At 37.1% G+C, this 12,796-nt stretch overlaps 1 protein-coding gene across 8 annotated transcripts in view; it reads right to left on the bottom strand.

Moving 5' to 3' along the window:
- The window catches only part of INPP4B (inositol polyphosphate-4-phosphatase type II B), a 279,334-nt gene that overhangs the window by 164,641 nt on the left and 101,897 nt on the right, over positions 1-12,796 (bottom strand). For all 8 annotated transcript variants that reach the window (XR_013774362.1, XM_079306680.1, XM_079306678.1 and 5 more), the window contains 2 exons: positions 9,868-10,089; positions 8,178-8,222 (listed from right to left, as the gene is read on the bottom strand). Coding sequence is in view for 7 of the 8 variants with exons in the window: in XM_079306680.1 (XP_079162806.1) it covers positions 8,178-8,222; positions 9,868-10,089 (267 nt within the window). In the remaining variant the exon portion in view is untranslated. The remainder of the gene's footprint in view (positions 1-8,177; positions 8,223-9,867; positions 10,090-12,796) is intronic.

Here is a 12,796-nt window from a genome sequence, read left to right as displayed (position 1 = left end):
GCATGTGCCAAAAATAAGTTCTCTCTAACACAATGATCTTTAATCCTACTTTCCTATGAACTAAAAATACCCTAGAAACACAAGTTTCCCATTTCATCAGAATAATTGAAAAATTAATGTCACACTTACCAGAATGCCCAATAATTCAAAAGCCAGGCATTATGCTTGGGAAAATACTAAAAGACAAATTAAGGTATCCACTGAGTTCTTTGTTGGTGATTTTTTAATATCTAAGTGAGAAAAAAATATCATACAAAAGCTCAATTTTGAGAGAATTGCAATAAATCTCTACCTATATCTATAAATTAAGCAATTCTGGAACCCTTTTCCTACACAGTTTTTAATCAGCCTCACAAATTACTATATGACTGATAGCTAAGAGTGCTTTACCTCAGAAACTAGAAGTGGTTCAGGTAAAGCAGCATGGAATGAGGTAGATGAGCCCATGCTAAGATTGAGCTCTTGAGTAATTAATCTGTTTCTAGCACCCTGCCTCACTGGGATACTGAGCTGGCACTCCTCTCCACAGATAGCATAAGTTTTCAGCATAAACACAACCTTGCCTCTGAAATTTTGGATAAAAGGAATTTTGCAAACATAAGACAACAAATGTAAAGTCTGAGAAAAACATGCCATAGACACAAAAGCAGCATTTTCAATATCAAGAAAAAAATATTTTTCCAAGAAGCCTGCCAATTTTATTTATTTAAGGTTTGAAAAGGAAAGGTCCTTCCTAGTCTTATCCTCCTTTTTTCTCCCCATGGAATTCTAAATGCAGCAGTTTTCTAACAGACAAGATTTCAGAATTTGTACATTTCTGACAGAATTTAATCCTATTATCTGCTGCATCATTTGAGAGCTAAGATGATAAACCCCTGTTCTCAGAATGGCTAAATTCCAAAAAAACCCTTTCAACTGTTAAATAGCTTTTCAAATTCAGCTATCTACAAACTCCTCTCTAAACAGATTAGCCATAGCTATTCAAAATTTATCTGTAGATAAGTGTTTATATCAAAACATGTGAAAGTCACTGTGAGAATCTTCATGCTGTTAGATATAAAAGTTTCCCTTAGTCACAGCCCTGATTTATACATATTTATATTTACAAGGTTGTCAATCACTTTCTCCTGGTAGTTCAAATACAATTTTTTTTCTTAAAAGCAAAAGCTTCTGGAAACAGGAAATATTTCAATTTCATGGAGCAGAATGGAAGAAAACTGCCTGAAGCTCAGTTTGCACCTGGGTTTAATATTGATACTCCAAACATCCTCATGCTTCTTACTACTTGCATCAGCACATCAGCAGATTTCTGCAAATCCATCACACTGGAATATACTCAGACAGCAATGATTGTGTCCCTCATGCTGGTTCATCTTCTGCTCTGACCCACTTCAGAGCAAATAAACATCCCTGCACTTACAGAGCTCATCATGAGGACTAACTGCTACATAGCAGCACCCTACAATGTAGAATTTTAATATCTAAAACCTACACAGAAGTTGAATTTACACAAGTCAAAGCTAGTTAATGAAAATCATTAAGTACCAATTGGTGCTGGCAAGTTGGAAATATGTCCAAGACTACTTCTATTAGAAATTGCTTCTGACTGATACAGAAACAAAGTAGACAACAAAAATGAGTAATGCTACACTGGATACAATGGGTTTTCAGCAACAAAACAAATTTTCATATTTATAGACTACATAGAATAGATATACAGATAACTCTATAGATAATTTCATTAAGAACTCTATTTAATTGTAAAGTACATAACAATCTAGGCAGGATTTTCCATTTCTTTTAATATGCAAAAAGCAGAGAGAACACTAACTGTTCATCTTCCCAAGTTTCATTATTGGAATTTTTGAGTCCTTGTATATTAAGCCCTACAATTAGTACAGATTAATATTTAAGGACCATGACAGCATTGTGCTTCTCCAGCTGCAATGCAAATGAAGAAAATCCCTGCCCTAAAGGGATTGAAGGATAGATTTCTAGAATTACAGTGCCTACAGGTACAGATTTAAAAATCCAGCCTAATTCTCTAGGACTCAAACCCACTTAAACTGGAAAAAAACAAACAAGTATAAGAGTTTTTGTAAAAGGATTCTGGTTTTCAGTTTTTTGGAATAGGTGTCTGTGCCACACACACATCCCACCTCACACACACTGTTTCCTGGATTTGTTTTTCCAACATTACCGAGTCTTGATGGTAGTATCTACATAGTTTTAGCCTTTTTTTTTCCTGACAGAGCATGCAACTCAAAACTCAGGAGTCATGCTGAGTGGTTCTCAGAGAAGAGGTGCACAATGATGAAAGAGCAGTGTTTCAGAAAGCTGCATATTTACAAACCCCAGACAGGCTCAGTGTCCAAGGGCTAACACAGACTCCCAAAAGCCTCCTTTAAAGTGAGCAAAGTACTGTGAGAGGAGAGGGGGATAAAAAAAAAACAGTGATGTGGGGTTGTGGCAAATCTGTTCTCAAATCATTTTCCAGCAGTGTCCCCACCATGTCTGCATATGACAAAGAAAGGTGTGAGTGCCAGAGAATGCAGGAGCACAGCAAGGAAAGCTGGCTCTCCTCAAGGGTCACTAACCCAACATCATTCATCAATTGATGAATGAATGTGCATTATCCAGCATCAAGCACTGCCAAAAGGTGACAGCATGATGTGAGAGATGATAGGCATTCACTACCTTAGAACCTCTTTGGAAGACTGTTTCACTTGTTGCTTTATCTGCACTGAAACCAACTGCAAGTTAGCTCAAGTTCTCTTGCAGAAGTGGGGAAAGAAGAAATTCCTGCAGGAGTTACTGCAAAAACATTACAAGCCCTGAGTCAAAACATGCCAACACAGTTTCAGACTGGGCTTGAATTGCTATCTCTTTGGGAGAATTCCTTTCAGTCAAAGGACTCATCCTAGCAACACTGAGTTACTAAGAATAAACTGCATTTAAGGCATCCTGTGCCTCAGTGCAAAAGTCTCAAAGCAGACAGAAGTCAAACAAGCAGTTCCCAGAGGAAAACAAGAACATTCTTTCCAATCACATGGTAGCTTTTGGACATCCTGAATCTTTTCTGTTCAATTTAATTTGTCTTTTATTTACTATTTGTTGTTGGGGTGTAACAGTAACTAATACACACCAGTAAAACTAAGGAAAACAAACCTGACTAGCTGGTTTGGTGGAAGATGGAATCTGTGTGGGACCAGAACAAACTCAAGTAAAATTCAGCAAAGTTTTACAACAATAAAAAGGAAAATGAACAAATAAAATAAAACAAAACTTAAAACTTATAAATCCAGCCTTCATATTCATATTTTTGGTGCTTTGTTTCTAACATGGCCAACAAAATGATTTTTTTATGGATAAATACCCCTCAGCAATAAGTGATACTGAGAGTTTGCTTCACAGAGAAATGATCCCTTTTCAGATTTACTCAAAAGTGTGATGATGACTTTTTTTACAATTTTATTTGGCTACCACAACAAAGCATCATGTATTCAGCAGCTCATAACTTGATGAAGCAGGATAACCAAATGGGCAAATTCTGCTAGGATCAAGACTGGCTTCAAGTTTGTGGTAAGGACAAAACAAGTCTTTCTGCTTATCTTTCTTCCAGGAACAGCTGTTGCTGAAAAAGCTGCAGATTACATTTCAGAATTGGAAAAATCATTTAGTCATGCTCTTTGAGCAGCATTGATGTACCATTTATGCTCAGTATGCAGGGTTAAATGTGCTTCAAGACCTTTCCCAAAAGGATGGCATCACAATATCAAACAGGGAAAAATAAGATCCTGGAGAGTAAAAACTTCTGTATTTACAGGTAGACTGCTTTTTTATCAACCCATTGTTTGGTAAAAAGAATAAACAACCTAGAAATGTTAAATTTTAATTCTTTCAAGTACTTGCTCAAGTTTGCTGTGAATTTTGCACTATTTAGTGAGATTTTGTAAAAACATGATTATAAGATTTATATTACTCTACACTTGGAAAAGTACCTAGAGGTTACTCAACAATAGAAAAGTCTATCAAAACTCACTGCCCTAATATAGTTACAAAAAAATAAACAAAAAAACCCAAAGCACCCCACATTTGGAAATGTCAGACAGTTGCTCTCATCAAATTTACCACTTGAATATGCTATGGTATGTGCAGAGACATTCCTTCCTATAGACCTATTTTGGTTACTATTACCACACTACAACCACCATAACCCTTGCTCCCTATTCACAACTCTGAGCAATTAGACAAATGTGCAAAAACAGTCAAATTGTGTTGGTTATTGAGAGAATAGTTAGAAAACTTATTTTCTTTTTTTCTCCAATTTATTTCTCCTTATTAACATTATGGTCATCACAGAGTTGACATTTGCACACTTTGACCACCGACTGCACATTCTACCCTGCTCCCTCATTTTTCTGATTGTTGCAGTCTTCTTGTGCTGCTTTGGCAGCTCACTATCAAATACTCTTAGAAGTACATGCTCTTGAAAACTTCCAACAGTGTTCAGCAACATGCAGTAATAACTATTAGCTCATACTTCAGCTGGGCTCACATTCTTCACATTGATGTAGCACAGCTGCTTTGAAGTCAGGAACCCACAACATAATTAGTTAGATCTGGGACTCAAAGGAATGGGATATTTTAGAGAAGCAACCAGGAAGGGTAGCTTCAAAATAAACATCTAAGATGTATCTGTACAAGATCTAACCCTGCACACTTCAAAGTCATGGGAAATATTTTTATCAGTTGCACTGGTTTGTTATTCAGGCCCAGTATCTGGCTGCATTCCTTTTGCTCTGCTCCTCTCTACTCAGCACCCTGCACAGGCTGTCACATCCTACCTCCTAAAGCTCCATGGAACTGCATGCACAACACAGGCACTCAAAATGCCAAACAAAAGAGATTTTATAAAGTTAAAGAGAAGGCAATATTTAGACATCTTATGAAGAGAATGCTTTCCACAGTATTATGGACATAGGATGTTGCAAGGTAACTAGCAGAACAAAATACTGAACCCTAGAAAGAATTTTAATATCATTATTTCAAAATTTAGTTATCAGAACTTCAAACACTGAACAGCAGTATTTAGAAATGTCCCTATATAGAACTAATGTATTAGGCAGCATCCAAATATTATTTAAAAACTATATTTTGTTTCAGTTACTGAAGTTTCTCTTCTGAATATTATTTATTGACCAACAAGTGACAAGAGACTTAAACTACAATTATGAGATGCTACAATTTTTAAAATACATTTAAACACATTTGCACATCAACTGATACAAACAAATGTCTATTTGCACATACATGGGTAAGTATGCTACTTAACTAATATAATAATATTGATTATACAACAAATATGAACAAAATTACAGGTACTACCCATTCTTTCAGGGCTAGAGACCAGCTTTATGCATCATTAACTGTTAGATTTGCCTTCCAAATTCTAAATGCCAAATACCAGCTTAATCAAGCTGAAATGTCTCAACAGAGCCCTGAGATTTGATTACCCAAGCCAGGCACACATCATAACTGTGGCACTTGCTTGCAGCAAACTCCTCTCTCATCCCTGCTTCCCATGCTTTGGCTCATCTCAGAGAGAGATTTTGGAAGTCCTTGATTAGCTAAAGTGCATGCCAAGTCTTTAATTAGACAAAATCCCTCAAAGGATGGTGTCAGTCAAGCAGTGGTGCTCCCCAGATGCACAGGCCAGGCTGCAGAGTCCCTTCCAGCCCTGCCAGTACCCAGGTGAACAGCCCAGGGGCATCTCCACTGGCTGCCCTGGTGAGGGGAATTTTAACTGGTTGGGCTTCCCAGCTCAGTTGTTCCTGTGTCACTCATCAGCAGGAGGTGTCTGCTGTACATCTGTACAAACAGCACAGTGCTGGTGACTGGGGCTGCTGGAGCTAGGAAATGTTGGCATGGGAATGTTGATATTCCAGTAAGAAGGATAACTGCTAATAATTTCACTGTCTGTTAAGTCACTAAAGGTGGATTCCCCTAATGCAAATGTGTTATGCTTAAATATTATTTAGTACCATTTAATGTTCAAGACACCAAAAATTAGCTTTGTACAACTGCCTGTGATGCCAAATATCCCTGACTTAACGACTCTGGGCAGGAGGATCAGCCAAAACCAAGAGGTTTATGCTGCTACTCCTATTTGTTACCTGAGCAGCAGCAGGAGCCAGTGCATAAGATCCCTCACAGGGCTGCAATGACTCAATCAATAATGCTGCAGAACAAACCACAGAACATAAATGCCTACTAGAAACAGCCCAATGCAAAACACAAATACTGACACTGAGTGAACAGAGATCCATCCAGCACAAGCCCAAACAAGTCTGAAAATGGCTTTACTTTGTTTTTACACTTCTGCCTGCTGGGGCACATTTATCACTGAGAGCAACTTCTCCTGAAGCACTGCTGATCTAATTTGCAGTCAGTGCCTGTAGCTCCTTCCTCCCTCTCCTACACTACTCCAGAGTCATTGTGGGAGTTTGTTATTGCTGGAATGCTGCAATTACTGGCTTTGCCCAAATACTACAGTCACATCACCTATAAAATGTAAATAGAAATGCACAGAAAAGTTAAATCTGCTCTTAACGATTATTATACCGTGGTGATTCCCTCCAACAGAGAATGAGGCCTTTGTTTCATGCCAGCATTTAACAACTTCTGCAGAAACAGTCTGTACAGAAAAAAAAAAAACCCATAACCTACTCAATTTTTTTTTAAATGCTATCACTAATTTTTAAAAGACATACAGATAAAAATCCACATCTAAAAATGATAATAGCAAATAGAACTGAGTCTGTCCCAAAGGGCACAGCTTTAAGGCATCAGCTTTTCAGTCAGCCTGGTTGCAGCAGCACACAAGCCAAGTGTAACCCAGTTCCAAGGACAAGGCCAGGAAAGAGGCTCCCAAAAAGCAAGGGGCAAAACCAGAACCTGCAGTCACATCCCTGATGCCATCCTGTTTACTGTGTTAGGGGTTTCTGAAGGATATCTGTTTGTAGACCATTTAAATTCTCACAAGAGTGAAGTCTAATTGATATTTATATAATAGTCTGCTTACAGTTACCTGTATTTCCCTCTCCCTCTTAAACTGTTTTGCAATAGATGTCATAAAAGTTTTTATACCAGAGTAAATTTAAGAAAGACTGAATAACACTGAGTAAAAGTTTCTCAGCGTAAAGTTACACAACATCAGATTTGCAGGTCATACAGATGTAAAAATCACAACAAATTTGACAAGTTTCAGTACACAATGCAGTCAGCACACAACACCAAATATTTCAAAAGCTACACTATTTGTAACTGTGTTATTTTACCATATACTGGAGCAGGGAATAATCACAGGATCATTTCAGTTGACTAAGACCCTGAAGAGAGTCCAGCCACAAATCAACTGAACCCAGTTATCATTCTTATTTTCCACACAGAATTATTGTGTTTAGTGTTTCTCCAACCAATAATTATTTCACTTACTATTTCAAAGGCTTCAAACTTTTTGCACTGAAAGAATAGCAAAAAGTAGCTAAGCTTACTTTGCACAGTTTGGGCTGACATTTTTCTCCTTGACCTCATATTACAAATATATCATTATTCAATTAGATTGCTTGACTAATTAAGCAATCTGAATCATTCTGTCACCTCTAAATGGAGGGAAAAGCTTGAGCTGTAGAACACTTTCCAAGACAATTCTGTTACATACTATGGCAATATACAGTTCTCATATACCAATAATTTAAACTAAGTATAAAATGTCCAAGTCAGGTAAACCTTTACATTGCCTCTTCACTACCAAATAATATCACATTTAAAGCTTGTTCTAAAGCAACAGTACTTTTATCTGAATACTGTTTCAAAAAATTCTAATCAAATGTCTTTTTCCAAGTAAGTAGTATTTCACAAACCACATTTGCAAAGCTGTTGGGTAGATTTGTCAGCCTGGTAGAGCAGTGCAGCATTAGGTAATTTAATAAACCTTTAGCCATTCCAACCAATTAAGAAACTAAAATCAGCATCTCAAGACATGTACAGGCACTTCTCCCAGCTAGACCTTAATTTCTTTTAAACAGGCCACACTGTATAATACTATATATATAAAAAACTCCTCACACAGAGACAAGCCATTATAGTTCCAAAAATCCAAAATTATATCTTACCAAGACTGAACTCCAGCTTTGGCTCATTTGCAATTCTCTGAATACCTTAAAAGGTCAAGAAAAAAAAATAGAAAAAATTAGATTTCCATGTCATGCTTTTTAATACATACTAAAACTTTCACATGCCCATAACCACCACCATTGCCACTGAAATAACATTTTGTGTTAGAAACTCATGGTCAAAGCAAACTTAGATGCAATATTTGCCTGAAAAAAGGCTACTTTTGAAGAAGACTTGCTTCTTAATAGAAACCTTCTGTTGCTTGGAAAGAAAACCAGGAAGAAAAACCCAGGCTTTCATGGATGGATTCCTAAGATTTTTCAGTCACAATGGCTGACTATGTATGTATTGGAAAAATATTAAGTCTCAAAAATAATTTTAAGTAGGTATGTCATCACAATAAAAACAAACCTCATGTTTTGTGAAAGTAGGTAAACCAGGTTAATATAGTAAAATATAGTTATTGATCTACAATTCCACAAATTGTAAAGTAAAAAACCAAACTTATTTTTGTTGGAAAAGTAGTACGTTAATTCCTCTTTTCTTGTAGCAGGAACTGTTTAACCCATTGTAGAATTATGTTCTATTCCATATTTTATTGCAAAGGGCAATATTTTCTTGTGCTAAAATAAAGGAGTGAACCACAGAAGCAACAAGAGAAACATAGGAAGCAAGGAGGGATAGGTGAATAACACTGAGTTGGTTCACCTGATGCAGAAAGTAATTGGACCACAACTACAATTTCAATGAATCTGTAGAAATTAAACTCTTTTCTTAACATTTTTGTATGGTCTCCAGTAAGTATTATTAATTATTGGTGAGTATTGAAGAAATTGGGCAGATGGGAAGGATTGAGTTAGTGTATGAACTGGAATAAGATTTCTGTTTAAAAAAATAACCCACAAACAAAAAAAAGCACTCCAAACTTATAGTTGTGAATGCTCCTTAAAAACTTCATGCTGCTAAACCTATATTCACACCATTCTCATTAGTATAGCTATTCATCCACATCTGTGTGAGAAAAATTACAGCTGCAGAGCTTATAAAGATTAAAAAAGAAAAAAAAAATTATAAAAGGGTTTTGGGCTTTGGGGTTTTCTATGGAGATTTAAGAAATTTCTGAGTTGAACTATGCCACCAGCACATTGACCTCAAACACCTTCATGAATATGCTGGATACAGAATTAAGTGACCAGGCAACTGAAATACAGTCTTCTGACTCCAGTGTATCAAATACAACTCAACATATGGCTACTTGCATTCAAATCCCCAGAGTGCTTTTAGATCACATAGAACAAATCTGTGATACTAGTTTAAGTATCACTAAAGATTTATGCATTTATCAAAGTTGTCAGACTATATTTTAAACAGTAGTCCATATGTTCATATAGCACATAAAAGAGAAAATAAAATACTTTAAGTCTTATGAATAAAATGGGTTAGAGAAAAAAACCTCAGAAACACAGAAATCACACATTTGTTACCCTGAAGGTTATGTGCATAAAACAAAATGTATTAGGGAGAAAGGCTTAAAGACAATTTTCATCAGCTTATTTCCTCTAAACTGCACTTTGACCAGCAAGAGGTTGAACAGCATTTTGTACTCTGCTTGTGACATGACCTGAACTGCCACAGAGACCGACAGAGGTCACTTTGATTGTACCACTTGAAATGAGAACATGCACTTACTCGTAAACTGGGGCTCTCCTAGACTGTCTAACTGGGATGAAGGGAGAAACTGCTGTGCTTCATCTGATGATCTCTCCTCTTTGATTTCCATGATCAGCCTCCGGAGCTGCTGGATTTTATCCCACAAACCTTCTGAGTTCTCTCCCGCTGCCACGGCCCACGATCCACAGCCTGGCTTCAATGTGGCTCCAAGGTAAAGAGCTGGCTCTCCTCTCTGAAACTCTGCACTCAGAAAGCATGAAAGCAGCTCTTAGGGACTGGGATTGGAAAGGGGGATGATGGAAATATTGATGTCACAAACAATCAAAACCACCACATACACTCTTATATTCATGGTCATGGTGCCACGCAGCCCCATCTGCCTCAAGTCAAATCCCAGCTCCTTCAGACTGGGTGCAGTACTAAACATATCCACAGAGTAGCTCCAAAATCAGCTAAGAGAGGGCTAAATTAGGCAGAATCAAACCAAAATGGGAAATCCATTTCCAGCACATTCTGCAGCCTAGCAGGCAGCTCTCAGAGCTGCTAACTTGACAAAGAATTTGATTTAGCCAGGGCAGCAGACACATTTCTGTCAGAGAGTGGGATTCACCAGAATGAATGTGTCCATCATCTCCTCTATTAAAGATTTCCATTATGCTCAACCTCTCATTCATCCTTGCCAGAATACAGATCAGGAACACATGCAGATAATTTAGCATGACATAACTCCTCTATGAAGATTCAACAGGTTAGATGTGGGAGCTTCTGACCTCATTACTATCCACGTGTCATTTGCTGTTCTGCCTGAAGTCTAATTGTTTAATGATCAAATTTTCTGAGAACAAAAGAAGCAGAGGGGGGAATAAAAAAGCTGAAACTCCCAAGGAATCCAGATAAGTAGCAAGGGTTGGTCATTTGATTAAGATTACAACAGGAAGAAAAAACACCTCTCAGGCATTTAAAATTCTGCAGTATAGATGGCTTCAGAGAGCCACAAATTCAACATGACATTTAGTGCAACGCACACTGAGAACAGCAAACTGGGAAAGAAAGGAAATCAATGCTTCTTTAAAACAAGTTACCAACTAATTTAGAAACATGAAACTCTATAAAACACCTTTACTATTATATTAACAAGGACTGGAGTATTTTGTTGGGCATCAAAATCATTATGAGTTAAATCAGTCATAAATCATATTACTGGAAGAAACTGAAAGATTTTCATACTTAGTTTGAAAATCCAAACATAGAAAAGTTCTTTTCCACACAATATGAACTTAAATTCCTTTTACTACCTTGAGTATCTAACCTTGGGCACTTGCACATGTTATTCTAAACCTATTGGCACTTCATAAACTAAGCATCTGCCAGTTACAATTACCTCTGCTTTTATGGTTATGGAGGGGATAAAAGATGAAACCTCAAGTCTGGAAGGCTCTAAAAACTACACACAAATCCCTGTGGAGGTGGGACAAGTTTTTTGTCTGGGCTGGATCTAAGGAGATCTAACTGTGCAGCTGCAGATGCTGCTAAAAATGCTGGGTAACATTTCATGTACCAGCTGGACCATAGATTTCATGAGGAAAGACTGAAAAGAGAAACAAAGTGGAAACATCTGCTTCAGGGGCAGATAAAAGCTAATAAGTATTCAATGCTTCCTTTTAACCCTGGCTTAGGGAGAAAAAGAAAGGTATTCAGTTTGAGAGAAGAATATCCAAAATCTTAGGGAGCTGCAGATGTGCATTAGATCCTGTTTACACACAAGGTCTGTTCTTTAGTGACCAAACCTGAGCAAGCTGAGCTCTGCTGAGTCAAAGATGACTAATGAGACAGAGAAGATTCAGCTGTAAGCTCTGCAGTCATCTGGTACTGCATGTGAGGGCAGCAACCTTCAGATAAACCAGTATGTAGAAGAGCTGATAACTTGTCTGTTGTTCTGGTAAGGTCTACACCATCAGAGTGCTCTACTCCCTTCTGACAATCAGTCAGAACTGTTATATTTTGTAATATTTTGGAGCTACTAGTGGAAAATTAAAAGGTAAGGAAAAGCATGCAATCGACCAGCATCAAGATCAAAATGAGGCAGCAGTCACTATAACTTAATAAAGCATTTAAAACAAAAACAAACAAAATGCCAAAAACCAAACAACAAAAAAAAACCCAAAAACCTGAACACCCCCTCTCTGCCCCAAAAAAGCCACCAAAACACACACACAAAAAACCAGCCACAAAATACACATCTGTTTATACCATTCAACATTTAAAAGCATGGACAATTTTAATAAAAGCAGTTTGGATACCCAAAATACCTTGGTGAAAGAAAAGCTGTTGTAGAAAAGTCAATATTTAACAGCCAAAACACAAATATACCAAGGTATTGTTTTCTTTTCTCTCTATCTTTAAATGGAAATAGGAACAGTAATGTTGCCTTGAAATATCCTACCACTAGTTAGATAAAAAACATCTGCTTTGGAAGGAAATTGATGTTTTTCAATTGAAATCATGCTATTTATATTTACCTCTTAGCTGTAAAAATCAGGCTGCCAAGATGAAAAGGCATACTGAATCATCATTAATATGCATGGAACCAGAAATGGAGAGTGAAATGCTGTAGGAGTGGGCATAATTCAGTGTATTCTGATCTAACAGGTGCCAGTTTTGAGATGTGGAAATTCATTCGAAACTATCACTTCAAAACACTACAGCCTGCTATATTTAGATCCTTTGAGTGCTCTGACAGCTAAGTTAAATTCTGAAAAGCATATGAAAAGGCCTGAAAAGTACTCATCACTGCAATTGTAAAAAGTTTCATCCTGAAGATCCAACAGTAGGTAAGTTACCTATTTTCCATTCTGTCTCAATGCACAGAATCACAGCAAAGTTTGTGTTGGAAGGAACCTTAAAGAATATTTAGTCAAATTTCTTTGCTCTTCTCCTTCAAATAGTT

This window comes from Erithacus rubecula, assembly GCF_903797595.1.
Source record: "Erithacus rubecula genome assembly, chromosome: 5".
Lineage (NCBI taxonomy): Eukaryota > Metazoa > Chordata > Aves > Passeriformes > Muscicapidae > Erithacus > Erithacus rubecula.
Note: the sequence above shows the minus strand (reverse complement) of the source record. Positions and strands in the feature narration are given on the sequence as shown.